At 41.0% G+C, this 27,980-nt stretch overlaps 1 protein-coding gene across 2 annotated transcripts; it reads right to left on the reverse strand.

Moving 5' to 3' along the window:
• Window positions 1-450: 450 nt before the first annotated feature.
• On the reverse strand, window positions 451-27,973 carry C6 (complement C6). 2 transcript variants are annotated; one of them, XM_027811413.2, is made up of 18 exons: window positions 27,631-27,973; window positions 25,923-26,080; window positions 25,011-25,167; window positions 22,529-22,673; window positions 21,762-21,903; window positions 20,784-20,922; window positions 18,618-18,818; window positions 13,444-13,684; window positions 12,650-12,772; window positions 11,550-11,716; window positions 10,415-10,640; window positions 8,554-8,725; window positions 7,359-7,470; window positions 6,804-6,936; window positions 5,588-5,779; window positions 4,958-5,048; window positions 3,355-3,596; window positions 451-1,394 (listed from the first exon to the last, which is right to left on the reverse strand). In XM_027811413.2, the coding sequence occupies exons 2-18, from the start codon at window positions 26,078-26,080 to the stop codon at window positions 1,213-1,215; spliced, it is 2,823 nt and encodes a 940-aa protein (XP_027667214.2). In that variant the 5' UTR covers window positions 27,631-27,973; the 3' UTR covers window positions 451-1,212. The 2 variants fall into 2 exon arrangements, with proteins under 2 accessions (XP_027667214.2, XP_027667219.2); XM_027811418.2 differs by lacking the exon at window positions 25,923-26,080.
• Window positions 27,974-27,980: the final 7 nt, after the last annotated feature.

Here is a 27,980-nt window from a genome sequence, read left to right on the forward strand (position 1 = left end):
AAAGTGACTTTCTGCTTTCCTGTTCTTGGAAGGTAAGTTTGTAATCCTCTATTTTGTAAAATTCTGACTGTTGAAGGGGAAATTTTGAAGTGGTGGTAATTTGTGACTGAGGAATGGTCTAGCATGGAGGGCAAGAAGGCCCATCTACAAGAAGGGGTTAAACTGGCTAGAAGCAGACATGCCAGAGAAAGAGGCTTCTTGCAAGGAGTGAAGTTTCCCTTGATGGTGAGATAAGAAACAGCTTCTACATTATCTTGTAGCCATTCTGGAATGGGATGTTTCAGGGCCTCGAGCTCAAGGGCCAACTTTGGGCAGCAGAGCTGGGCTGGGAGATGGACCCATGGCCAGGCTGAGGTGCCTCATGCAACTGCTCTCAGCATTGGTGCTGGTGAAAGTGCATGTAAGGAATCTATTTGTGACACATTTTTGCAGACTCCATGTAGAACTGGGTATTGTGGTAGGACTACATTGTTTATTAAACTTTTATTTTATATTTAAGCACAAACGTGTGTTTAATTCACCTCAGAAGGTACCATCAAAATTCCCAAACAGTATCTAAGGCTCAAACCCAGCAAACCAACCCATAAAGCAACCACTTCCTCCCTTCAGTTACTCTGATTAAAAATCACATGGTTTTGACAACTTTACTCAATCATTGTGTATTTGTGGTTTCCAGTATTTTGTATTGCTCCCTGAATTTGCACCGTGGGTGCCTGTACAGGGTAACGTCTTTCATGACCCCATTAGGTGTCAGAGGGAACGGGCAGTGATACTGAAGTGCCTGGTCTTCCTGCCTGGATGACACAGCAGGTACTCAGCCAATGAGACAACCAGAGTGCACAGCAGTCACAAGCACAGGGGCAAAGCAACAAATGGCTAAGGAAAGGAAGAGTCTCACTGAGCACTAGGTGAGACCAGAGGCAATGCTCCTCTTTTGCCCTTTCCATCCGCTCCCCTCCCTCCCCCTGCATATTCACAGAGCTATGAGCGGTGAGAGCGTTCCTATGCCACACACCCATTTTCAGACCAAAAAAAGCCCACTGCCACCCTTCTCCCAAAAATCTGTCGTGCCCTTTGTTTTTTTTTTTCTTTTTTTCTTTTAATCCTTGTTTTTGATCTACTTGTCCTTTTATAACCATCCAGGTTTTCCCCAGGATGGCTCAACCTGCGTATGGTGGGATGATCATGGTGGCTGCCAGGAGAGCTGACATGTTATGCCAGGCAGCTCCCCTGCTCCAGCACCTTCAGTTTGATGCCAGCACACTTCATGGCTGCCAGTGTGCAATGGCTGACTGTCCTTCTCCTCCCTGTTGACTCCATTTGGATGCAGTGAAGGTAGCTGTCTTCTCTGGGGCACTGGTAAGGCATCAGGCAGAAGCACTGGGTCTGTGTCTCTGGGAATGAACATGTTGGAATTTTAGCTGCAAATGTCATGACTAAAAACATATTGTACAGTTTGACAACATTTCAAGGTCCAACAGGGAAAAAAAACACTATTGGAGGTTCGTGATATATTAGTTACAAAAAGCCTATAGTGCATATACTAAATGGTAGGGCATTTACAATAGAGGCAAAAGCAGCTTTAAGTATCAGTTTTTGCAGCAATGGCCCATACAGAAGCAGAAATTAAGTACCTAACTATTTTTATCCAGTGGCTTTCCCTGACCTTTCTTGCAACAAAAAGATATTAAGTTGACTTTCTGTTCCCAATTATCCTTGCACACAATGTTGCTGTGAAATGGAGTCTTAAGGTCCATACTGTGTCAGCTCCTATTTCATTAGAGCTCCCTTTATGAATGCTAAGCTACCTGCTGCTGGCCTGTGGTAAAGCTCAGTCCTGCTGGTTATTTCATTACCCATTTCTGATCTAATCAGATTCTGACTCTTTATATTCTTTCCCAGAAATTCCCTGGGCAGGAAACTAAGTTTCTGCCTTCTCTTTCTTAAAACATATGAAAAATGTGTGTTTTCCTCTGTTTAGCTGCTTTCACATGGTACTGCAGTATCTTCTGCCTCTGTGTTGATACCAGCTACTCTTTCTCAGGAAAACCGAAACTTCGATTTCCTAAACGTTTGTGCATACTCATGAGAAAGATTACTTTTGTGGAGGTGGTGAGAAGGAAAGTCCAATTCAAACCCCTTGAACACCGCAATAAAAACTTATTTGATGCATTTTTCTCCTCTGTCTCTCACTTTTCTTCACTGAACAAGGCTTCTCTGTAGGCTTTTGAGATAATAACATTGAAGTGCTGGCACAGTATCCAGCTGTAAACCATTTACACAGTGGGAGCAGATCTAGGCTTCTTATGGGCTCTGGAATAAATAGGCATAATATCATTTTAAAATTATAACCGTCTTCCCAAGAGCCCAAGTTGCTCAGAGGCTCCACCACAACACGTCCCTTGAGGGGCACACCTGGTTGTGCCCTCTGGTTTGGCCCCACAACAAATAACATCTCATGTGGTAGTTTTACAGCCACCTAATTAAAATCCTGCGCTGCAGAAATCTTTCATCTTCAAAATAGGGTTTTAGGATTGCTACACACTGCAGCTGCTTTATTTATCATAAGTAGACAATGTGTGATAAGGGTCATAGTTGTCTCTGGAAGCAAGTGAAGGAATGAGCATGGCTGCCACTCAGCCTTTTCCTGGCAAGCACTTGATGTGCACGGAGCCAGCCAGCACCTCAGACATTTACAGGAAAACCCACTGCTCTTATCATAAAGTTACACAGTAAATAGCCGAATTGCACAACAGTGTTTGTGAAATAATCCTCTTAGGGATTTCACCAGCTTAGCTAGTTTATTAAAACTCTTAATAAACACAGTTTTCACATATGGGTATTTGCAAATGTAACCATTAAAATCCCATTAAGCCTGATGGCCCCAGTCTTGCTTTTTAAGCAGTATCATAATTGAATTTCATAGTTTAATTACATGCTATATAGGGTGTGGCCCAAATTACCTCCTGAAAAACAAACTAGTGGTTAGTAACCTCACAGGGAATGGACAACATTGCTGTCCACATTCTTGTGATTAAATCACATTTTTGTGATTAAAGGTTCAAATGTTAATTTTCCTCAAAAGTTCCCTTAATCTACAAGTTCATTTTGTGCCTTACTAATGGGATGAGGCAACGCTACACCACTTGTGGGTAAAGAGAAAAGACATGTATCTAGGTGTAACACTTGGTAGCAGGGGCGTGGGGCTGACCACACTCCCACATTCCTCTTACTGTAAATTGCTCAGATGGACCACAATGGCTGTAAATCCCATTCTTGGAGCAGTGAAAGAGTCAGCACATTTTATTATTAGATCAAAAGGGCAGGATAAATCCCACCATTCAGAAGACATACCTGGACATTCCTCCCAGTCATAGCAGGTGTCATAGCCACAGGGCACTCTCTTCAAGCTGTTTGCAGAGAGCTTTGCCCTTTCGATAGCCCAGTCTAGGTTGGAATCACCATGACAAGGGCCAGCATGCATGAAATAAAATGACTGCTCTCCGAGGCACATTTCAGCTGAGTACTGACAGCTGGGCTTGGTCACATTCTGCTCAGAAACAGCATGTAGCACACAGATGTCTTCTGAGTAGTGGCTGCCCCAGGGAAAAAAGAAAAATTATTTTAGCAGGCTGTGCAACAAGTCCACGCTTCTAGGTGCTCCACCAGTATTAGATGAAACACAGCAAAGCCATGGGCACATAGGATATCCCTCTAAAGACCTAAGGCTGTCCCAGCTACTGCAGGAACTGGACCCGATACAGCATAGTGCTGTGAGATAAAGCAGCTTTGGTCCAGTCCAACTGATGGGACGTGAAGGACATATGCCTCCACAAGAAAACAGGAGGTGCTGTTACCTCCACAATGTGGGTGTAATTTCCACAGGGCCTGGGGTGTCTTATCTGATGCAATGCAGCCCTGCAGCTGTGTGTGCATGTCCGCCTCTGAGGCACAGTTAGTTTGGGACTAATGGCAGGCAAACTCAGCCATGCTGCTTGTAGTTTCTTTCTGGTTTGCTCTTGGTTCCTGAGTGGACTCATTCTCAGCAAGTGCAGGCATTTCCAAGAAGCATTATCTTGTGGAGTTTAGTAATTTCCCAAAGAAAGCAAGCAATACGGCTCACATTGTTTAGGCTCCTGAGTTAAGATCATAGCTTTAGTCAACAAAACCTCTCTAGTTTTCAAAGGATTTTGCCTATGCACTTTTGACAAGCTCTCTCTCTCTCTACCCAAGGTCTCTTGAGAGAGAAGATACCTAGTTATTTGAGGGTTGACATGAATGAGATGAAAGTCATGCCAAGGGACTTGCCTGTGGTTACACAGGAGCCCTGTGGTGGAATGTGTATGGATCTCAGCCCTATAACTGCACAGTTTATGCTCAATCTGTGCTCATCTTTCCTAATCCCAGCCCCACATCACACCTCCACCTTGGCCAGTCATTTATTAAAAGTCCTTTAGGATGACCCTCTATTCACTTGAAGGCTCAATGGTCAGAGCAGGTCATGTTGCGTAAAAACACAGTAAATGCAAGTCTTAGGTGTTTCTAGATGCTCTGGAGACTGAAACATACAGTGTGCTTTGCTGTGTTAATCTTAAAAAAGTGAATCTCAAACACAGGGAACATGATTTATTATAGTAAGGTGATGACAGGGAAGATACAGAAATTGGAAGAATGAAGACAAGAAAAGGGAGAATTGGAATCTCCAATAGCAGATGGTAATGTAGATTAGAAGGATGAGCTATGGTGTGCTGTTTTGTTAATGGCATTGTTCATTCATTTCATAGGCTATAAGTGGGGCTGTAATGTGGATAGGGAGGCATAGCTGGCTAATATCTGAATACAGAGTAACCCTGAACTGCTGTTGTCTTTTGTTACTCTTCCTGGTTTGTGTCACAATGGACTCTTGATCTATCAGTGGAGAAACTCTGGCTTTTCTTTTTCTAATTAAAGAACTTACACACAATCTTCTTCTGGAGACATACAAACACACCGAGATCCAACCTGCTTTTGTCCTGGATTGCAAACACCTCTATTCGTAGTTTGCACGTCTGAAATGAAAGAGTGAAAGTGATGGTAACTGCCAACAAAGTGAACGGAAATACCTTAGACTTATGCTGTAAAACCTAAAATGCATTTGTTTCAGTTTATCCCATATTTCTCTCTTCAAAAGCTGAAGTGCTTGGGATTCCACAAGTATGCACCAGTCTTTGCAAAAATCACTGGAAAATCCTATACAAGAATAGAAGCTGAAGTTTCAATAGAAGGCATTCTCCTACTTTGCTTTCACAATGCCTTGCTAATACAGCTGGGGTTCGTTTTGATTTGTTCTTAAGAAAACAGTTTAAGTATCTCAATTTCATAGTTAAAATATTTATTATATTGCACCCAATACTTCTAAATTTAATGCAGAATTTTGGGGCTGAAATTATATGGCACTGTGGTAGGCACAAAGTAAAATCCAAACTAATGAACAGTTGCTCTATGTCTTAAACCCAGTCATCTGCCTTCTAGTTCTAGATAGCTAAAATAAACTGTGATGTTAATACCAGCAGTAAAGAAGCAGTAAAGTATCTGCAGGCATACCAACCTTTTTCACATGTAATAGATCTCAAAATAGGAGGTATCCAAGACAGATCTTTCCCGCAGGTATACTGTGTTTGCCCAGTGACTATAAGCCCAGCTTGACAGCTCAGCTTCACGGTTTCACCAATGTTGTACTGTTGCTTAAATGGGGAAATTGTGACACTGTCAGATGTTGGTGGCCTGAGGCATGCTGAGGCTGTAATAAACAGGAAAAAAGTATAATTCTTGTTGGTTTTATGGTGTGTGGATATTTACGTCAAGTCATAATGCTTCTTCTGAAGAGCCATAAAGACACTCAGTAACACTGAACATTCAACTGACATTCAAAACAAATAAATACTTAACATAATTAAGTCTGGAAATTTTTGGTGCACTGTCAGAGACTTTACAAATATTTTTCAATCAATAACTAAATAATTACAATGCCCTTCTTATGTATGCTAATACGAGTAATTTACTTTTACAGTTTAAAAGAATAAGAAAGGCATTAACAGCAAATTTTAATTTTTCTTTTGTAAATGAAGCTATTAACAAAACAAAATTCATGACAATAGAAAGCTTTTAAGTATATTTAGGTAAGTTTTTTGATAACATGAATTTTTTACAATTTTTTTTTGATGAAATGAAAAATTTTGAGTTAATGAAATCATGCTGGGTTCTAGAAAACTCCTAGAATCTCTCCTGTTTGCAAACCCAGGTCAGTTCTGACCCTTAATTCTTAATTGGACTATAAATACTTCAAGGCATTGAATTATTGTGGAGATTTTCAAGGCAGCCTGGGGGGTGGGGGATGCTGAGAGACACATTATCCCTTTAATAAAAGAAATGGTAGACAAGTTCCTCTAACAATGCTTTCTTCATCAAAACGTTATCAACTTGAAGATACCTATGTAAGTCTGGAAAAAAAAGATGAGTCCTTCTGTTAAAGGTACTTACAACTAGTCAAGAGAAGTACCTCACAGCAACCATGTGATGGTTTTCTAAAGCACTGAATATTACAATATCCTTACAAAGCACATAATAGTAACACTTCTGAACTGAAAGAGGAACGATGTAGTGACTCATGTTTTTGCCATCTCTACTGAAATACCTTCTTAAAATGCTATCTTTTCAGGTATCATTAGAGATTCTTCTGTTAAAACCTGTATTAAAATCTATGTTATGTCTTTTTCTTCTACTTCTGTTTTGTTGCTGAGCTAAATTAGTTTTCTCTTTCTTACGTTGACATTCAACAGGTTGCTGTGTCCAGGTTTGATCTGGCAGACACCGAAGGAATTGATAGCCACTGAGGACATGACCACTCACACAGGCAATTTCAGCTTCTTCCCCCACAGCGTAATGGTTCTTTTCATTCTACAAAAAAGAAACCAGAAAGTCCCTCAAAAATCTATGGTAACAAGACTAGACACTGTCAAAAGAAACAATGATAGAACGTGATGATATGATGGAATGAATCTGTGCTTTTCCTACTCTGAAATATGAGTCATCCACTCACCTATATAAGGATATGTTTGTCCAGCTGCACTAACGGATTTCACTGTTACAAAACAAGGATTCAAGGGCCACTGATTGAAATGGATTTTACCTGACCTTTGCTTCAGTTGCCGGTGGGCTTTGGTGGACAGGAGTCGCACAGCATGCCACATGCACAGCAAGATGCTCACTAGCACTGTAGCTAGCTTGGGTATCAGGCACATGTAGTAAAGAAGATACAAAATTTCCCAGCTCTGCAACTACTACACTTCCCTTCCATATCAGTCATTTTTCATGCTCACCCTGATAAAACTGTGTTCTGGTGGGTCTGGCTTGGAGCACCCAGACTCAGGTTTGCCAACCAAGACATCCTCTTCTCTCCTGACTTCATCATCATTTATACAAGCAGCACCTCTGAAAAGTAAAAGAATGCTGTTGAGGATGTATCTTAAGCACTGGTGTCACCAAGTAACAGGGGTAGTATGTTAGGAGTTTTGAATGGGAGTGCTGCTGCTGTGCCCCATCATCCCTGCCATGGTGAAAGAACTTTATTCTGTTAAATAAAAGATGGTGTGCATAAAAAATTGCAGGTGTTGATAGGAGGGAGATTGTGAGAGCACCAAAAAAGCGATAGATAAAGGGCTACAATTTCTAGCAACACAGCTCATTAAATATATTTATAGAGTAAGAAAAAGCGGCAAAGAACAGAATATGAAGGAAGTCTCTAAGGAGTCGACATGATCTGGTTGGGTTTAAGATAATGGAGTCAAAACCTGCCTCTTGCCATCAGGCAGTGGTTACAGGAGGCAGGTGTCCATGCGCACAGAGCTCATGATGTCTAGCTAGGGTGAGTAACAAAGAACTGTGGAGCCTGTTGCTTTTGATCCTCTCCTACGCACTCCAGAATCTCCTCTGCAGTCATTACAGCAATGACAATTAAAATCCTGCTTCAGCCTTTGATTCCAGTAGAAAAAACGAATCTGCACAAAGCTTTGCTCTTGAAGATGCAAAAAACAGAGCCATTTTGCGGTTGGAGTTAGGATTTTAAGTCAAAACCATGCAAAACCAGTACATCAGACATAATCAAAGCAGGAATATAAAAAGCACGGTAGTTTCAGTGGAATTGTCTCTCAGAATGAGTTCAGACCTAAACCTGTAAGAGGTTGGGATATTAAAAAAATGGAAACTGTGAACTCCCGTGAACAGAAGTAGATGAGTTCTCCATGGCTTTGGACAAGAAAGCAAAGCACCATGAAAGATCTACAGGTATACTTTCATATGTAATACATAAGCCATTTTCTAGGAATAAACAACTAATAAATCCAAACTTGAAGTAAGATGTGAAAATTTCCAGACATTTCCTTCTCTCAGCCCCACCACAGAAGTTCAGATGGGAGAGTTGTCTGCTCTTTCTCCTTGGTAGTCACAAAGCCATTCTGGAAGGCTCCTTAACTCTGCCCCATGACTATGGAGATCTTTCATCTACCATCTTCTTACCTGTCTGTGAATACAGAGACATAACAGTCCTCCTCTTCTTCCCATTCACCTTCACAGGGTTTCCCACCGTTCATTGGAGAGGGGTTATTACACTGCCGGGTCCTTCTTCTTTTGAAGGAGGCATTGCATGAACTCCATTCAGACCAGCAACTCCAGCGGCCATCTACAGCAACTGCAAGAAAGAAAAGAAATCCCATCTTTAGGTAGATCTGTACCATACATAGTATTTCTCTTAAGGCCACATAGGGGAGCGATGGTAGTAAATTCATAATAGCTGTTTTCAGAGGATATAAATTTGTTACTGTTAAGGGAGTGTATTGTATCTAGATTGTGAAGTTTTTCAAAGAGATGAGCAGCCAAATTCCACCTGCTTCGTGAAAACCTAAGATACATCTTCCTTTCTAGTTTGGATTGCAAGTAATGTTCAAACCCAGCAGCAGCTTATTTTCTATTTCTATTGCACAGATGTCTGAGTTTTCATGGTGCTGACAACCTTTTTAGATAGCTCAGTATTTAATGAGTTATTAAATAAATCTGAGCTCTAACACCATGTCTAAACCCCAAATCTACATCCCATACAGGCTAAATGAAAACATTCCTGTATTTTCTTATCCTCTGGGGTATTGTGTCTGTGCCAGCATGAAGCATATAAAAACTTTTATTTTCATACCCTTTATTTTCTGTATGCAATACACATTCTACATTAATCTCTATCTGCGTAGTTTCAAGTGTTTATTTCTTTCAAAATATTTCTTTATCAGGGTCAAATAATGGGACCTGTAGCTGCTTAAGTGACTTTCCCTTCTGTTCCTTTGTCCCCTTTTGGTCCTGGAATATTAATATATGTAACAGTAAATATAATACTTCTATTTCCCATAGGTATGACACTAGTGCCAATTTCATTCAAAAATCTGTTTGCATGAAATTTTTATTTGAATTCTTCAGAATGATCACAGAATCACAGAATGGTTGGGGTTGGAAGTTACCTCTGGAGATCTAGTCCAACCCCCTGCTAAAGTAGGTTCATCTACAGCAGGTTGCACAGAACTGCATCCAGGAGGGTTTTGAATGTCCCCAGAGAAGGAGAATCTGCAGCCTTTCAGAGCAGCCTGTTCCAGTGTTCTGTCACCCTCAAGGTAAAGAAGTTCTTCCTCATTTTCAGACAGAACTTTCAGTGTTGCAGTTTGTGCTGTTTCCCCTTGTCCTGCTGCTGGGCACCACTGAAAAGAGGCTGGTCCCCTCCTCTTGACACTCGCCCCTAAGATAGTTGCATGCATTGATCAGATCCCCTCTCAGTCTTCTCTTCTCCTGGCTACACAGGCCCAGCTCTCTCAGCCTTTCCTCAGAAGGGACATGCTCCAGGCCCCTCATCATCTCTGCAGCCCTCCAGTGGACCCTCTCCAGTAGTTCCCTGTCTCTCTTGAACTGGGGAGTCCAGAACTGGACACAGTTTGATGATTATCTTCCATCTTCTTAAGGCAACTGGGTTTTCCTTCCACAGTATAATTAACTATTTTTATCTCCATTAGCCATTTAGTCTTTAGGCATAATAGGCTATAGGGCAAACTAGAGGAATGGGTTTCTTATTTTTTTTCATGATCTCAATTCCATCCTTATTGCTGAACAGCTCATTTCCTATTATCCTAATGATGTAGCTAAAGAATATTTCACCATGTCTTACAACGTCTTTTGAGCCATGCCTATGCAGTTTGATTTTTTTATTTTTAATGCTGCCTTTATTCTTATACATACTCTATGACCATCACCATGTTGTAAGAAGTGCTATGGATTTAGTAAGGGAAGATCTGTCAGAGTCATCTTTGACAAATAGATACCAGAAGGACCATATCAACCCAAATACCTGATGTGTAACCTGGAGCTCGTGTCTCGCAGCTTTTGCCATAGGTGCCAGCCTGGCACAGGCAGAGACACTCTGTCCCAGAAAGCACAGGCCTGCCATTGTTGGGGCATGGTGCACACTGGCAAGGGTCAAACCTGCCTGCGTATTCTCTCAGGGCTCTTCCCAGATTGCGACGTTTGGTCACGGCACATGGCACATTCTTCACCAAATCCATGATGGGGGACACCTGGGAGACAGCCATTCAGTAGGCAGTTAGCTAGACACAGCACAGTCCTGCTGGGGGTAGCTGCAGGATTATAAAGACACTAGAGTCTACACAAGAAGCTCTATCACACAGAAATCAGGCAAGTTAAAAGTTACGTATGCTTTCAAGGAGCATGCCAGTGCTATACATCTATATTATCCTGTTTATGTTGCTTTTATTTCCCAAATTTTAGGGCTCTGTGAGCCAATGGAAAACTGACCAAGTAGGATACCATGTCCAAAAATTCAGCACACTGCAGATGATGTGACACATTCCTGCACTGCCTTCAGGAACTCAGCACCTGCAGTGGGAGAAAGATCACTGCATGCTGCATTCAGGCAGGTTGTGCTATTTGCCTCCAGCACTGTGCTGCTGCTGCTGTGCAGCCGCTGTGCCAGCCATGGAGGGAGGCAGCTCAGTGCACTCACAACAGCACTGGCACACTGCATTAAATGAGCAGGACAGGGATACCAATGAATTGCTGGGTTTTTTTCTGTTTAGCTCCTTGCTATATGTTGCAACAAAGCCTGACAAGATAAAGAGCACAGGAAGAAAAGTGTTCCCGCACCATGCACTGCTTTTCTGTATAGTAAGTAACTAACCCCTGCCCGTGCCTGAGCTCCTGCTAGTGTCAGTCATTCACTCATATTCCTTCCTCTTATTCCTACTGTCCATGGATAATGCAAAGCTGCTGTTGCTTATAAACCCAAATGCACAAGAAGTAGTTCTAATACATGTTTTGAATATATATATTACACCCATATGTTTGCACATTCGTTTCACACAGGGCATCATTCCAATTTAAAAGACAAAACACCTGCAGAGGTCTCTGAAGAACTGCTAACTGCTGAGTGCTTTACTATGTCAGTACTTTTCTTGTTCTTCTCTTACCTCAAAGTCAATCACCACAGGATTGTCCTTTATTGATTCCAACCAGTTGGTGAAGACTGTATGTCCTGGAAAAGCTCCCTTCTTCTCCCAGGCCAGAGCTGCTGCATACTCTGACCTGCCACCTTTTACCAGGGAGAATGACCGTTCAGATGACTCCAAAATGGAACCTGAAAGTGGATTTCATCACAGTATTGTAAGACAAAGGCCTCCAATGACAGTGGATGTAACAGCAGAGTTTTAAGAAAGAGTGTTAGAGGATATAAAAAAATACACTAAGTTTTCAAAATTACCCTTGAAGAATGAAGTCTAAGTTCAGAAAAACAATCCCTGCTATGACAGCAGCCTGTCGTAGTCTTCCAAATGAAAGTATCTGAGACCTGAGCCATGGAGCTACTCAGAACTACACCAGATACTTGTGGAAAATGCAGGGGACACAGTAGGCTCCCCTAGAAGAACACTTCAATCCCAGCTGTAAACAGCTGAGTAACAGAAACTGATCATAAAATGAGGATAAAGATATTTATCTTTAGTGTCCTCCTCCACCATGGTGGAGGTGATGAAAACCCTGGTTTTAGTGATGCAAACATGACTGTTGCCATTCCTACAGAAAACACACCAGATTTTTGCAGTTCCTGAGACACATTTCTAGCATTTTGAGGGATCTCCTGTACCTAGATGTCTGTTTAGCATGAGGAAGATGGGAGGGGAAAGTCAAGGAGTGTGTTATTGCTGCCCAACTCTATCAATAAGCCCAGAGCAACCCTTCAAGAAGATCAGAAACTCAGTCATGATCACAGATTTCTAGTTGTGCCCATTTCCCAGTTCAACATGCCTGGCCCTGGACCCAGGCCCACAGGGAAGGAATGTTTATCAGATCCATGTCTGACTGGAAATGGCTCCTACATCCTAATTCCTTTTGCAAGTAAGAGGATGTTTCCAGTGCTTGCTTCAGAGACAATGAAACACTGGCTCCTCTGACAGTGGTGGAAGAGCATCTGTAGTTCAACAAAGCTGGGAGGTCACCTGGGACTCCTAGATGAGGGGAATGGTATGGCTCAGGGTAAGTAACAGGACATGGGCCCTGTTCTTATCATGGTCACCTTCATGTTTCACTGTCATCCTGTTTGTGGTGCATCTGGTACTGACTTTCTTTTTCTTCCGGAAGAACACACGCTTTGTCGTTTCTGTTCGGACACACTCCATTGACTCATCCACTGCCAAGCCTAGAAATACCACAGAGCAGCAGCTTCATCACCATGACCATGTCACATGATGGCACCGTGCCCTCAGCCTCCCATACTGAGGTGAGCCATTGCAGGTCTCTGTGCTCTTCAGCCAGGTACAAACGGCATTGGACTAAGTCATGTATACCATCCCCTTTAGATACCATCCCATACCCATGAAAGTTACCTCACTGGCATTAAGGATCACAGCTTTTAACCTTACACTTCAATTTCCATGGTATTGTCTTTTCATTTTGACAGTCTGGCAGTCACAGGAATATTTTAAGAGTAATTTCTAAGCAATACCTAAGACTTTAATAACTGTATCCCCAAAAGTGCCATTTACACATTTCACACCTCAGTCCCACACTGAAGTATGCTGGAACACCTTTTTCTGGTGGCACCTGGTTTTGATCTAAAGGTCTTAAGAGGTTTCCCTGAACACAATGACATTTACCAAGTAAGGAATCTCTTGAACTTTTCAAATTAAGACAGTGTAGAGCAAAAACTTCTTCTTGCTCTATGTTTAGGCAGCGTGAATAATTCTTGGGCCTATGCAAGTCTAAAGGATTTTTTTTGCTGTTGGAGAACTTACTATGTGGTGTAAGACCTAAAAGCAATGATAAGGAAAGTGATGAAAAAATCATATTTTCGTATTAAAGATTACATACCAGAGTTCTTCAATTCCTCAGAGTTGTACTGGTAAAGAATGTCATAGGAACCACCTATCTTCCCAGAGGTGTAGTAATGAGTGCCAAAGTCATCAAATATTCTGCTGTATAAAGCGTAGTTGTACTCCAGGGGCAGGTGATTAAGTGCTTTTAGAAAGACATCTGAGAGCTGCAGATCTGACTGTTTCATTGTGAAGTTAGCAACAGAAATGACTTTATGGACTCTAATAAAGTTGGAATTCTAGAAATAAGAAAAAGGGAGTCTTAACACCTTCATAGGTAGTTACCTGCAGAAAGCAAAGAAGCCAAGAGTATGTCATAAGATACACTGCAAGAACTAATTAATCCTGTGTATCATACTGTTTTAACCATGAACAAACTAGCCCTGGAGTTTCCAAGAGCCAGTTCTGGAGGACAATGCTCATTACTCTGTTACATTGCAGAGGTATATAGCATTCCTACAAATAACAGGACTCCCTGAACACCTACCAAACAGAAAGCAAAAGGATTCTTGCCATAATAAATACACCAATAATTGATAAAACAATCAAAAATTTCAGAGGAAAGCCTTCAGCTTGTAAGCATCCATGGGTTGTTTGCAAGTAATCTGTTGAGCAGGTAATTTGAATTCACATCCACTGTTACGAAGTTTCACAATTTATCATCTGCTAAAACCAAAACTAAATGACAGGGATAAAGATGTCATTGAGCTCAAGTGTCAGGCTGTTAAGAGAAAGTTCAAAAACTGGAAACATCTCTTACATTTAGAAACAACTTATGTTTCTGAAACAGCTAATTCATATATTTTTTCAATGCTAGCAGCTGTTTATGTGGGAGTTTAACTAAACAGAAGAACAGAAAATATAAAAGAAGGGGTTTATAAAGTGACAAGGGGAACTGATGGCAGAAGTCTGAAGCAGCGATCCAAGAGCAAGAGGAGCAGTAAACTGAAGTGAATGACCAACGATAGGAAAAACATTAGGAACAACCAGCAGATAGGAAAAAAATATTATAAGACGATTTGTTACTGATTTATATATGGGTTCTTCTACTGAATTTTGCTACTGCTAGGTTGGCTCTATTCCACTTCTGTCTCTGAGGTCACTTGGCTTAAAAGACACAAGATTGCCTCTGAAAGGCAGCATTCCCAGCCAGGACTGAGCAGCATAACACACGAGCTGGACCTCAGCTCTCAGTTCTGCACGGCACTATTCATTTCAGTGCTCTCATCTGCACATTGGAAAATAAGCTAAGGGTACTCAGCTTTCTGCTGCAGTGAGAATAAGAATAGAAGAAATAAAGTATGCAACAATTCCCAGATTATAGTTAGCTCCTGAAATACCCTGTGGCAACATAATTTTTAGGATTTTAAGGTAGTTTAGCTTCTGATCCTCAATTTTCAGCTGTGCTACCTGACATTTCAGTTAGGACACTCAAATTGCAGGCCACTTTGGCAAATACTGATTCTAAAATCTTAGTTGTTTTTAGCATGCACTAGCATGCTAAATATTAATTCTTGTTTGACGTACACCTCACATTTCCAGTTTCTGCTAGTAAAAGTATCTTAAGTGCTTTTATTAATAGCAATTAAGTGTTTTTATTACTAGCAATTTCCCTTACAGTTGTCAAACCCAGTGATTTCTGTACTAAATCCCTAGGCACGCACAACGCTGGAAATGCTCACTTGCAGAACAATCCAGGAAAGTGGATTCCAAATTCTCTAGTCATTTCTGGGAATTATGTTTAATCATAGTGGTAAACCCTGGTGCCTGTAGCAAGCTTGACTCATGAGTACCAGGTATTAATAAAACTATTAGCACTTCATGGATGATTATTCCCAAAGAAAGCCTAGTCTAAATCAAGGGTGAGTACTGAAGTTCAGTTTTCCTATACAAAGTGCTTCCTTAAAAAAAGCAACCAAATACAAGCTGAGCCAGACTGATCTTGAAACCAATAGTTTTAATTGGGAATTTTCTAACAAAGCAGGGTTTCACCCAAACATGCTGATTAAGTAATCTTTCATCCCAAATATCATAAGCAGAGTTGCCAGAGAATCATGTCTGTCCCTGCCTGACACCCTCGGGGATAGAGATGGCTTTCTATATTTGAACTCTCATTTTTTTTAATTGCAGTGCAAGCAGTCCAACTCAATGAACTGCTGCCAGAAGTACTAGGAACTTGGGCTAAGGGAATGGGCACAGACTTCAGAAGTCTTTTAAAATCACAGCATAGAATTTCAATGACAAAATAGTGAAGAAAATAGTACATAGAAATAAAAAACAATAAAACCCCCTCAAATAATAACAAGGTCAAAGAAAGTATACCCCTCTGATGAACCCAACAGGCAAAGTGGTAACAACAGACAATAAGAAGGCTGAGGAAATCAACAACTTCTTTCCCTCACACTTCACCTGCAGTCTCTCTTCCCACACCTCTTGTGTGGATGGACCTCAAGGCAGGGAGTGGGGGAGCAAAGTCCCTCCCACTGTAAGAGAAAAACGGGTTCAAGAACCCCTCAGGAGTCTGAACATACAAAAGTCTACAGGACCTGACAAGATGTGGTGCAGTTGACATGCCTCAGGGATGGGCTGCCATCCAGAGGGACCTGGACAAGCTCAACAAGTGAGCCCATGTGAACTTCATGGAGGACAAAAAGGCCAAGTGCAAGGTCCTGCACCTGGGTCAGGGCAACCATCCCCTTCAACTGGGGGATGAAGGGATTGAGAACAGCCCTGCAGCACTGCAGAAAATGTACTGGAGATACAGATGGATGCAAAGCTGGACATGACCTGTGACCTGGCAATGTGTGTTCACAGCCCAGAAAACAAACTATACTGTGGGCTGCACCAAAAGCAGCGTGGCCAGCAGGTCGAAGAAGGTGATTCTGCCCCTCTGCTCTGGTGAGACCCCCACCTGCAGTACTGCATCCCAATCTGGAGTCCCCAGTAAAAGAAAGACAAGGACCTGTTGGAGTGGCTTCAGATGAGGGCCACAAAAATGATCAGAGGGATAGAACACCTCTCCTATGTGGACAGGCTGAGAGAGTTAGGGTTGTTCAACCTAGAGAAGAGAAGGCTCTGGGGAGACTTTACTGCAGCCTTTCAACAGTTCAAGGGGGCTTATAAGAAAGATGGGGACAGACTTTTTAGCAGGACCTGCAGTGATAGGGATAATGGTTTTAAACTAAAAGAGGGTAGATTCAGGTGAGATATAAGGAAGAAATTTTTTATGATGGGGGCACTGAAACAGTAGACCAGGTTGCCCAGAGAGGTGATAGATGCCCCATTCCTGAAGGTCAGGTTGGATGAGGCTTTGAGCAACCTGATCTGGTTGAGGATGTCCCTGCTCTTTGCAGGGGGCGGTTGGACTAGCTGGCCTTTACAGATCCCTTGCAACCCACACTATCTTGTGATTTTATGATTCTATGATTAAAGGATCAGAAACGAAGAAGACATACAAGAGGACCAGTCAGCTTAGCATAAAGAGTTTTTTATAAACTAAAATACACTTGAAAAAATCAAGTTTTCATATTTCTTCCATGCCAATATGGAAAAATGCAGGACCCTTCAAGTGGCTAAAGACCCCTAGGGACCCTAGGATGCTCATGTGAAACCCTCTGCACACAGTTTAACACATAGGTCTGAATCTGACCTCCCAAACCCAGTGAGTTTCCTCTCCTTTTAAGTTATATATATAAGCTTCTATTTTCCCTGTTTAAGAAAGTATTGCAAATTTATTTATAGGTCTCTCAGACTTACGTAAGTATACATGTGTCAACAAACACATAAATACAGTTTGATACAGTAGAGAACATGAGGAAGACCCAAGTAAAAATTCCTGCTATGGATCCAATAAGAGGGGAGTTTAATTTGTGTCATCTTTAGCCAACACCAGACTAAGTTATTGGCTATTTCAGGTGGGTCTCTGGGATTTCATAACAACAATGCTGAAAACCAATATATATCCAAAAAACTTTCCTGATGAAGGTTTCATTTAAACTTACATTTCCATAAATAGCTTTTTTCTGGATTTAAGCCAATAAAAAGCCACCATTCCACCAAAATAAACCTACCAGCTGCACAAAAGAACAGCCTGATCTGTACACAGGTTTCTACATGGGAATGAAAGTCAACAGGTTTCCAGTAGCTGGTGTTTCAATATACTTGAATTCAAAGTAGAAGAAATTGACTATTCAAGAAGTCAAGTTATTTAACCATTAGGACAAGTTAGTGAGGTAAACTATCTTCCTTATATCTCACCTGAATCTACCCTCTTTTAGTTTAAAACCATTATCCCTATCACTGCAGGTCCTGCTAAAAAGTCTGTCCCCATCTTTCTTATAAGCCCCCTTGAACTGTTGAAAGGCTGCAGTAAACTTCTATTCCAGGAAATCTGAATATTAAGACTGATATTTTTGTAAAAGATTAATTCTGATTGTATTAGAACTCCTGGGTTTCAACAGGCCTTAGTTTCAGTCAGCCCTATGGCCTCTTCCATGCCCAAGTGCAAACAATAGCCCATCCTTTACTGCCATTATATTATAAAAGTACATAATCTTACATCCCACAGTATTCATCTGCGTTAAAGGTGCAGAATTTATTGGGAAAAATTTTTCTGTTCTCAGAAACTTTTCTGTGGGTGCACTATTTCTGAAATTATCTTTATGACCAAGTGCATCTTGGCAGCTGTGAGACTCCAATATGCAAGTTAGCTACCAAACAAAAAAACCTAATATAGTAATCTACATTAATTCCCAGTACATGTGTATGTGTAACATTCCTGAGTACACTTAATTTCTTTTTAGAGTTGTCTGCTACTGTAACTACATGGCATTCTTCTTTCTCAATCTACAATTAGGACAGGGAAAGGAGTGGTTTACCTGATCTGATTATCTCAAATCTGTGTCAAATCTATGCTTTCTTAAGTGGATAAAACTTATGATTTCTGCACGAAAACAGAAAACTATGTTGCATTAGAGAAGGTTTGTTACAACCAGGAACACCCTGCAGTGTCAGAAGAGGAGATTTTTAATGCATAATTCTAGTGTGGTTTTGTGTTGGATTTTTTTTGAAGTAATGACCAATGACAAGAAAAGTAGTCTTTGGCAGCTCAGTTCTGAAATGAGCAGACAGAAACAGAATGAAAGGAAGAAACTGGAGGCAACATTCAATTACCTTTTCATATGAGGCTTCAATGGCTTTTTTGAAGGAGGAAGATGATGTGACTTTAACCCGTGTCTTTCTTGAGAATAAAAATGGGATACCAGAAGATCTTTTAGCACCATGAGTGGATGAACTACTTCCATGAGCACTGTCACTCAGGGGAGTTAAATCATTGTAGAAATCTGATGTTACATCATCCTCTTCATCTATTACCTGGAGATTCAGTAAAGCAAAATGCATTTGCTCAAACAGTAATCTGAAACAGAAACCTATTAAGCAATAAGTTTTGATATTTTTTATGGAAGAAACATGCCTGATTCTTTGAGACATGGCATTAAGCTAAAAAACCTGTTCTTAACACAAAAGATGAGGCTGAGAAAGGTTAATAGGTGAGACAAAGACAATATTAGATGTAGACTCACTATTAAGCATTTATACAAGCTGGGGGAAGCATGTAACACTTCCTTCTAAAATTCCCCACCCACATGCCACAAAGCTTAACAATAATTTTCAACATGTGTCAACATGATTTTCAAAGGGTCTCAGACCTTCCTGCTAGGTCCACACTAAGTCCCAGTTTCATGGCTTCTATATTGTACAAGGCAAAAAGCTTGATGTTTTCTGTCCTTTCTTCTTAATTCTCAACTAAAAGAATGAACAGGTTTCCAGAGAAGAGTCTTAGAGTATACTTGCAACGTTAGCACCCGTACTGAATGACATGGTAGAGGGTAGGTGGAAAGGAACTGGGAACAAACCTACCTGATCAAGCTAGTAAACCTTAGTGGTGTTGCTGTGTAAAGCACCAACGCAACTTTAGCATCAGTTCAGAAATGACTTATTTCCCAAAACTCAGGCATATGTCTGGAGGTGTTTGAAAGGTGTAATTTTTTCCCTCCTCTAGACTTGTTTAATTAATAGGGCTGCTAAGGACCTTGGGAGGTGAGGTGGTCCTTTCCCCTAGCCCACTTCCATTCTCCAAGAAGTCATATGCTTTTGCATGGAAACACACTGGTGTTCCAAGAAAGCCTGATCCGGTGACCCTTTTATACCTAAGGCTGCTCTAAATGTTAAAAGATATAGATGCACTGTCAAAGGTGAGATGTACAAGTGCTTAACAGTTGTGCAAATGGACATCAATAACAATAAACTGCACAGCTTTAAAGAGACCTGGGCAAACCAAGGCTTGTTTTTCCCAGTTGCATATTTCTGCACACAGTAATTTTCACCATTATTGACAAAACGTACATGTCATGGCCAATCCAACTGCAGTTTCCGTGGAACATATTAGGGTGTCGTTTGTTCACTTGCTTCTGTTAAAGTAATACTAACACCTCACATGGCAAAAACCAGCAGTTCAGATTTCATCCATCAGCTGATCTGGTTTTATGTCCTGCATTCTTTCCTTCCCAATGCAGTATCAATTGGCTTCAGACAGGGCCTGCTGATACATGCACAGCCAGATGTTGTGCCCTGACCATGGTATTCAAAGTATTTTCTTAATATCAGTGTCTAAAAATCTAAAATATCAGGTCTAAAAAAAATCAGTGATTCCCAGGTTTTTTATAAGGTACAAACCAGGTTCATTTTGTCCTTGGCCTGTCCTGCAAGACCGTTCCCCACACTGTGTACTTCTTGTCCTCCTGCCTTCCAGGCTTGGTGCCTGCCTCTGTCAAAGGGGCTGGGCAGGGAACAGGCAGGATGAGGGGCTGAAATGGCTCAGGGAGGAGCCGTTTTCAAAGGCTGCAGGTGACTAGGAGGAAGCTGGAGTTAGGACAGCCGTTGGTACTGCGAGGATACAGCAGTGAAGCTGAAATGAGCTTTGGAATTGAACAAGCCTCTGGCCAGATTATGTCACAGTTAGGAGCAAAGCCCTTGTTATCAAGTCAAAACAAAGACATGGCCACAGCCAAGAGGAAGCAGGAGAGAAGCCCAAAACAAATCAATCATGTCTACTCTGGTTTATGATGCAGTGAATAAACACAGATCTGAAAGGCATGAGTAGAGCCACCCAGCTGCTGGATTTATCCCATTCCCATACATCACCTGAAGCACGTTTAGGCCTTACCACGTTGAGAAATTGTGTCCTGGAACACATATTACTGCCTAAAACCTGAACACAGAATTTGGACTGTGATTATGGCAATGTTTTTTCAGCTAGGAGTTGCTGCTTGAGAATACCTGAAAGCTGACAGCCTCCAGGTTTGCGGGAACACGGTACAGTTTCCTTGTCTCATTGTGCTTCACTGTTGTGCATTGTCCTCCATTGAATGAGTTGCCAAGGACTTCCCCTCGGCTCTCTCCTGCCAGAATGTGAAATCTAACAAAAAATTATTTCCAGAGATAAACAATCCTAGAAAGATAGAAAGACTTGAAACATCCTGTGGTATATAGATGCATTGAAAAAATTTTAAGCTTGAGGGAAACAGTACGAGCATCTGGAAGAAGTTCCTTTACAAGAACTTCCCATTCAGACTGAATTCACCTGAAAAATGCTATAAAATGCTATAGTAGCAATCTGCTTCCTACTTTCCAACAGTGCCTAACCCTCTAGATAATTCCAATGTCAGCATGAGACAGTCACTCTTAAGCAGAAAAACACCTAAAAATGGCCTAGAAAAATGAACAAACAGTTCTCCGTTTCTACCATAAGTGATGTTACCAGAGTGTGCTAAGTTCAAAATTCAAGTTAAAAATGCAAGATTGCCTGGGATAGGCATCCCATGTTTAGGTTTTACACTGCTTAAATTGGTAGCCTGGAAGAGGTGGTGGTTGGTATCATGTGTAATGCATCATAGACAAATAAAGATCTGTAGAGGAACATCCTGAACATTTCTGAATGCTTGGCATAACGGAGCTGGAAATTGCCAGCATGTGATGCTCTGGTTGCTGTGAGGCAGGAAGGGCCGCTCAGACAGCAGTGCTCCCTGACAGCTCTTTACCTAGTGTGCCAGCAGTGCAGAGCAGGACTGGCAGATGCAGTGGGCAAGTCCTAGCCTGATGGTTTGGTTGCATTGTTGTAATTTCTTGTTAATTTTAATTTCAGAGATTACCTGTTCTAATGGGATACCTGTACGTGCTAATTGGGGATTATCTTGTTTATGTAAATTAGTGAAGTAACAATCTCAGGTTTATGAAAAATAAGCAAAGCTGGCTTACCCACTACCTATTAAGTGCACACCTGGGATGCTCTCATACTTTCTGTTACACACTGTCTTTTTCCTCCCACAATTTCTTTCATCGGAGTTGTCCCCACAGTCATTTTCTCCATTGCATTCCAATTTTTTTGCAATACAGCGACCTGCACCAGAGAAACAGCAGCAGCAAGAAACTTTATGCAAAGTGAATGCAGAGAAGGGCAGTCTGTCTTCTTCCCTAGTAAAGGTGTGAACTTGCCGTAGGAATTAACAGCAAGATAATATAATGCCTAAATTATTCCAATAAGAAATGGTTTTTTCAGTTCTGCAGTTTAGCTTTGCTTTGAAGCTGCAAAGATTTAATCTAAGCGTTAGCGAAAGGATATATATGTGGATAATGTTTTTTTGGGGTTAATCAGGTATGTTTAAATCAAAGCGAACAAGGAATACCAACAAATCTAATAAAGATAGTGTGAGTTTATGTTCAGAAACTCTAAGGATATGTTTGTACATTGCTTTTAACGGTGCTACTGTCTAGCTATCATGGCCATACTGACATCCTAGGCTAGAGTTTGCACTTGTGTTACTTATAGTTACACAAAAAACTGCAAACATAAGCTGCTACTAATACATATGAAATCCGTAAGTAGACTTCTCTCCTTGCTCTTTTCCCTGGAATTTGTGCATAAGAGTATACAAGACCTGGATCATCTGGACCTTTTTTGTCTCAATGTCTAATCTTTTGACTATTTAATACTGCAGCAGTTATGCAATGAAGATTATCATTACCACTTTCACACTGAAATCTATTCTTGCAATCCACTTGCACCATGTTGCAGAACTTAGTTGGGAAGCATGGGCGGAAATCCACCAGTGGCTCGGAACAGGCCTGACCCCCAAACTGGGATGGTCGTAGGAGTGTCCGGACACGAAACTGAAAGGCAGAAGAAATAAGACCAGAGTTGTTTGTGTGAGCTGTTTTTGTAACTAAGTGCCCCCCCTGGCAGAGCCCCATGCCTCAGTGCTGCTGAAGCTTTATCAGAACCAGAGCTCTGAAAGAAATAATCAGTTATTTTTGTCCTTATATCCTACTGCATCATCAACCCAGGTGAAGCAGGCAGGGAAATGAAATCCAAGAGCCTCAATAGCCCTGGTGGAGCATACATGATTAAACACTTGACCACCTAGCCTACATGACTGAAGGAATAAAAAGTTCAGTCCCTCTGTCTTCAGTTTTAAAGGTACAGTAGGAAATGGGGTGTGAACACATTTATGGAAGTTTTCCTGTTCTTTATCATCTCTGTTGACATAGAAATACTCTTGACAATGGCATGTATCCCCAACCCCAAACCATCTGTCTTGGTTCCCATACATGGGGCCATTGTCTGAGGAGCACTGGGTGACTGGGGAAGACAAAACCAGTTTTCTTGAAAGTTTCTACAAAAGATCTGGGAGCAAAATCTGGTGCTCACTGGGTTTTCTTTCCCCAAGTCAGTACCCTCTATGCAGAATAACAAAGCTGAAGGCTGCCAGACAAATCACTTCAGATGTTTTCCTTCCCACTTCAGGGGGCTTTTATGGGACCTGACTGCATGTGACTGAACAGTTCCTCCTCTAAGAGCTTTTCCTCACTTGAAATGCACAGTTCCTTGCAGATTCCTGTTACTTCTCTCCCTGTAGACAGATCTTGGAGTCAAACAATGCAGGAAGATGTCCAGTAAAAATCAGTAACCAAGTGACTATGAAGGGAGAGTGCGAGGAGCAACACCAGACCACCTGAAAGCTTTTGATCTCAAGATAATGCTTCCTTGTACTCCATTTGGGATCTGTAACACTCACTATAGTGTGAGCTTCCACCTCTTCATCCCACCCTTTCATGGGAGGCTTGCTCATACCAGTCTTCACACTTGTCCTGGAAGTCATGTCCTGCATTCTGGTTGTTTACATTTATAAAGGTCACAAGCAGTGATCTTTATAGCTTGGAAGGAAAAATGGATCACAGTCCACAAAAGCACCCTTTTTGCTTAAAGCAGCAAATATGTTGCATCAATATTTAAAAGTTAATAAAAATGAGCAATGCTTCTATATATGGATGCATAGGTAAGAGTCTCAGCCATTTAAGAGGATATTGATTACGAAAGAAATCAGTTCAGCTGAGTAATGCCCACTTTCAGCTCTTGCAGCTTTGCTGTCTCCCGCTCTCTCACTGTTTCTCCCTGCTCTGTTCTCATACCCCCCCATCCCAGTTTCAGGATGGGAATCTCACGACGTGGTTCACACCTCAAACAGCTTCTTCATGTCTTCCTCATCCTGCATAGGCATCAGAAAGTTATATATATATATGTAAAAATATACTTACGATATCTGGCAGATTTTTCAATATTGCTTTACAGGCATGGATTTCTGAAGCTGAGTAGGATATTCAGAGAGCTTTAGGCATGTCTGCACAGAAACTCAGAGCTGCTGTCATGGTGAGCCTCAAAGCTCAGATCCACCAGCCACATAACTACCCCAAACAACCTGCACTCCGCTCCCCTCCACTCCCTACAAGCTTACATTTGCCAAGGCTTGGTTTCTATAGGTCAAATCCACTTGAACCTGAACCTGACTTTTTGCCTCTTCCCTTTCTGCCATTTCACTTGTAACTCTACCATCAGGCAACAGACACAAGCCCAAGAGGAAAAGACACCATCCTGAGGATTTGTTCCACAGTCTTTAAGCACATCTACCTGGATTTTTTGTAGGTTGTAAATGTTGGGAGAATGGTGCTCTAAATTTCTTAATAGCAATCTCAAACTGATCCTGACTATCAGTGTAAAATACAGACTGACCATTTCCATCCGATTAGTGCTGTTAGGATATGCTGGTTAACCCTTTTTGACAGATGATTTGATCCTATTTTTCTTGTCTTTAAAACATACAGATGCTATGGATATACTAAACATTCTGTGACTCTCTCCTGCTTAAATAGACATCCAAACTCTACAGCTTAATTTATCCTTTATGTGGAAAACTCATCTTTAATTGTGACAATGGAATTTTTGAAGCAAGTTCTCATAAATGAATTTACACTACTAAGTCACTAATTTCTGTTTTGATCTGCTTATTTTAACTTATTTTCTCCATCTTCTATTGTTATAACTCAAAACCAATTTCCCTTGTTAAGTTGCCATTTGGAAGATAAATTACCATAAAGTAGAATGTCTGAAACAAATGGATCTCTTAAGCATAATTTCTTGCATTTAACCCATATAATACATTTCATACTTACTTGTTTTTTAATGCATGGGTCACATTCTGACCAAGGGCCAAAGTCTCCAAGCTGACAGTTGGTAGGACATGTCTGCTGGTTACATGCACGAGATTCCTGCTTTGTGCACAGCTGGTCACAGAAGTTTTGGCTATAATATTCATCCATTCTTATTTGCCTAAAAAAAGTTAACAATTTATGTTAGGAAAGAATCATAGACAGATCATAGCTGTTCTCTTACTGTGGGTGAAGACTGATGAAGAAAATTATTTGAGCCCAATTAAAATAACCCAAGAGATAATAGGTAATTGCAGAATGTTGATTAAAAGAAAAATCAAAATTTAAGTTTACAGAGCAAATTTTTTTGATTCATGTCAACTGAAACATCCCAGAGAACAGCTACAGAAAAAGCCAGGAGGAAAAGAACTCTTTTCTCACGAGTTTAGAGAATACCACTGATTTGCATCTGATTTGGTGCTGCTGAATATTTATTTGACTTAACTATGGTCATAAAAATCATTCTGCAGGCTTGTCACACTGGAGCTCCAGTGTGGTCACCCCTCCCACGGCATTGCTCAGCCCTGAGCAGAGCTCCCGGAGCGGGGCACCAAGTGCTGGCCCCATGTGCTCACAGGGGCTGGTTGCTCAATGCACGCTGCTGGCAAGGCCACTGTAGGACCTCGCTGTTCTCTCCTGACTATGTGCTGGCAGATATAGGTTTGTCTGGAGGCACCATAATGCTCTATATACATAATGTTCTTATTTTTAACTCTTGCAATTAAAATATGATCTGTTCATCTAGTAAACACTTGGATGTGACAAATTTTCTTGGCATATTATGGAAGCTGGAGCTCCAGATATAGGTGCCCCTCCCCAGAGCTGGTATCTTCTCGGGGAACAAATAGAAAAATGAGTGAAATAGATTGGCCGTACCTGTGCCTGGTCTGTGTGCCGTAATTGCAGGTTTGTGAGCAGGGAGACCATGCCCCCCATGGGTAACGTTCACAGTAGCACCCCTGGCTGCTGCCAACCACCAGACTCAGCAGGATCACGTGCATTAACATAGTCTTGTCCTTAGTGAAGGTGTACATCTGCAGCACATGGACAGGTAACAAAAGCTCAAGAAACTGTCACTTACAGTTGTGTCTGTATCCTTAGAGACATTTCTTCTGCTTCAAAATACAAAACTATTTAGGCAGTGTACCTAGAAAGGGGCAATAATCATAGAATCATGGACTCACAGCATGGTTTGGGGTTGAAGGGACCTTAAAGATCACCTAGCTCCAACCCTCCTGCCATGGACAGGGACACCTTCCACCAGCCCAGGTTGCTCAAAGCCCCATCCAGCCTGGCCTTGAACACTGCCAGGGAGGGGGTATCCACAGCTGCTCTGGGCAACCTGTTCCAGTGTCTCACCACCCTCACAGTCAAAAATTTCTTCCTAACATCTAATTTAAATCTACCCTCTTTTAGTTTAAAACAATTATCCCTTGCTCTATCACTACAGGCCCTACTAAAAATTCTGTCCCCATCTTTCTTATAATGCATGATACACATTTACTGGTAATTTAGTTAATACATTAAGAACTAAAAGTCACAATGGGGGGGTTTGGCCACTTACTTATTTGGAGTACTAATCATGACTGTACATTATTTCTATTTAAGAAGTTGCTTATAAATCATTTAGAATGTGACAAATAAAGACCTGGTATTGCTTTTCATTGCTTAGAAGTATTCTCAAGAAGAGTTTCTAGGAATAAGGATAAAAGCATGAGACAGCTCTTCCTATAAACATGTAAAACAACAAACAGGTCCTTAAGAGTAAGCAGCCCCGTCTATTACTCTCTAACCAATTCATTTTCACATGCCTATAAACCCCCTTTACATAAGCATTTTGTGGCAGTATATCCTTCCTCCAGCTTTTTGTTGTTCTTAGTTTTGACTAGCCTGTCTAAACCACACTACATCATTATTCAAAGTTCATCCAAATTTTCTACTAACAGCAGAAGACAGAACAGCTAGCCTATTTCTCACTCCAATGGTCAATCAAATTTTATTTGATGAGGCAGAAGGTTACAGGCAGTCCTCAGGAAGTAATAATGCTTAGTAAACTTGAAAAACGTTTTCCAGACAAACTCTTTACACATTTAAAAAATGCAGAAGATTTTCCCCCATCATCAGGAGATTGAATCAACACTAAATTTGATAGGCTGTTACAGTAGAACATTATAATTTTGTTATGCCTTAAAAAACCCAAAAGCAATAGGAAGTTTTAAAAGCAAAGTATTTTTTTTTAAACAACACTCCAAAAGATTTTATTTTGAAATTTTGAAATGAAATGTGCAATGATTTTCTATTTTATGTTTTTAGCCAATATGCTCTTATGTTTTTTGTACATTCCTGATAAAAATTAAATTGCATCAAAACATTGCTTCCTCCATTGGTAAAGAAAGGCAGTAAGTCTTCCCACAGCTATGGTTGTGAGAACTCAGAGCACTTTTTACACAATAATTCAACAATGAACAAGCCTTTCTTAGACATTTAAGAATAATCATACCCAAATTATGGTAAAAATTAAGATGGAGAAGGGAGCAGTCTTGCCAATGAACCTAGAGAACAGGTATTACATGGTTTTCCTTACCTGAGTTCCTGGCTTCTAGCACCAACAGTGCTGGATTAGAAAAGGGATGAAGCCCTAAAAAACAATTACTTTGTTCATTGCTTCACTGCACTGTATGTAGAAAACCCGTTTATTCTCATCTGTGAGCAAAACTCCAACCGATCAATACATGAGAAGCATATCAACAGCCGTATAAATGTAAGTACATAAGAAATTAATTCAACTATTTAAACAAAAAGAAAAAAACACAAAGAATATCCCCATATGTCTTGAAACCTTTGTGCGCTGAAGCCAACAAAAGACCTTCCCTAGTAACTTACTGTAAGACTGTTAACTGCAAAGTCAGTCAACTTTGTAGACTGATGAGACCT

Source organism: Falco cherrug, chromosome Z (assembly GCF_023634085.1).
Source record: "Falco cherrug isolate bFalChe1 chromosome Z, bFalChe1.pri, whole genome shotgun sequence".
Classification (NCBI taxonomy): Eukaryota; Metazoa; Chordata; class Aves; order Falconiformes; family Falconidae; genus Falco; species Falco cherrug.

What these genes read in the sequence shown, in the direction of transcription:
- C6 (XM_027811413.2), bottom strand. Translation starts at nt 26,080, where the DNA reads ATGTACACCTTCACTAAGGACAAGACTATGTTAATGCACGTGATCCTG. An exon ending in TAGATTTCAGTGTGAAAGTG is followed by an intron (nt 21,904 to 22,528) that starts GTAATGATAATC and finishes TCTCTGGTGCAG; the next exon opens with GTCGCTGTATTGCAAAAAAA. An exon ending in ATCTATTACATGTGAAAAAG is followed by an intron (nt 5,049 to 5,587) that starts GTTGGTATGCCT and finishes CTTTCATTTCAG; the next exon opens with ACGTGCAAACTACGAATAGA.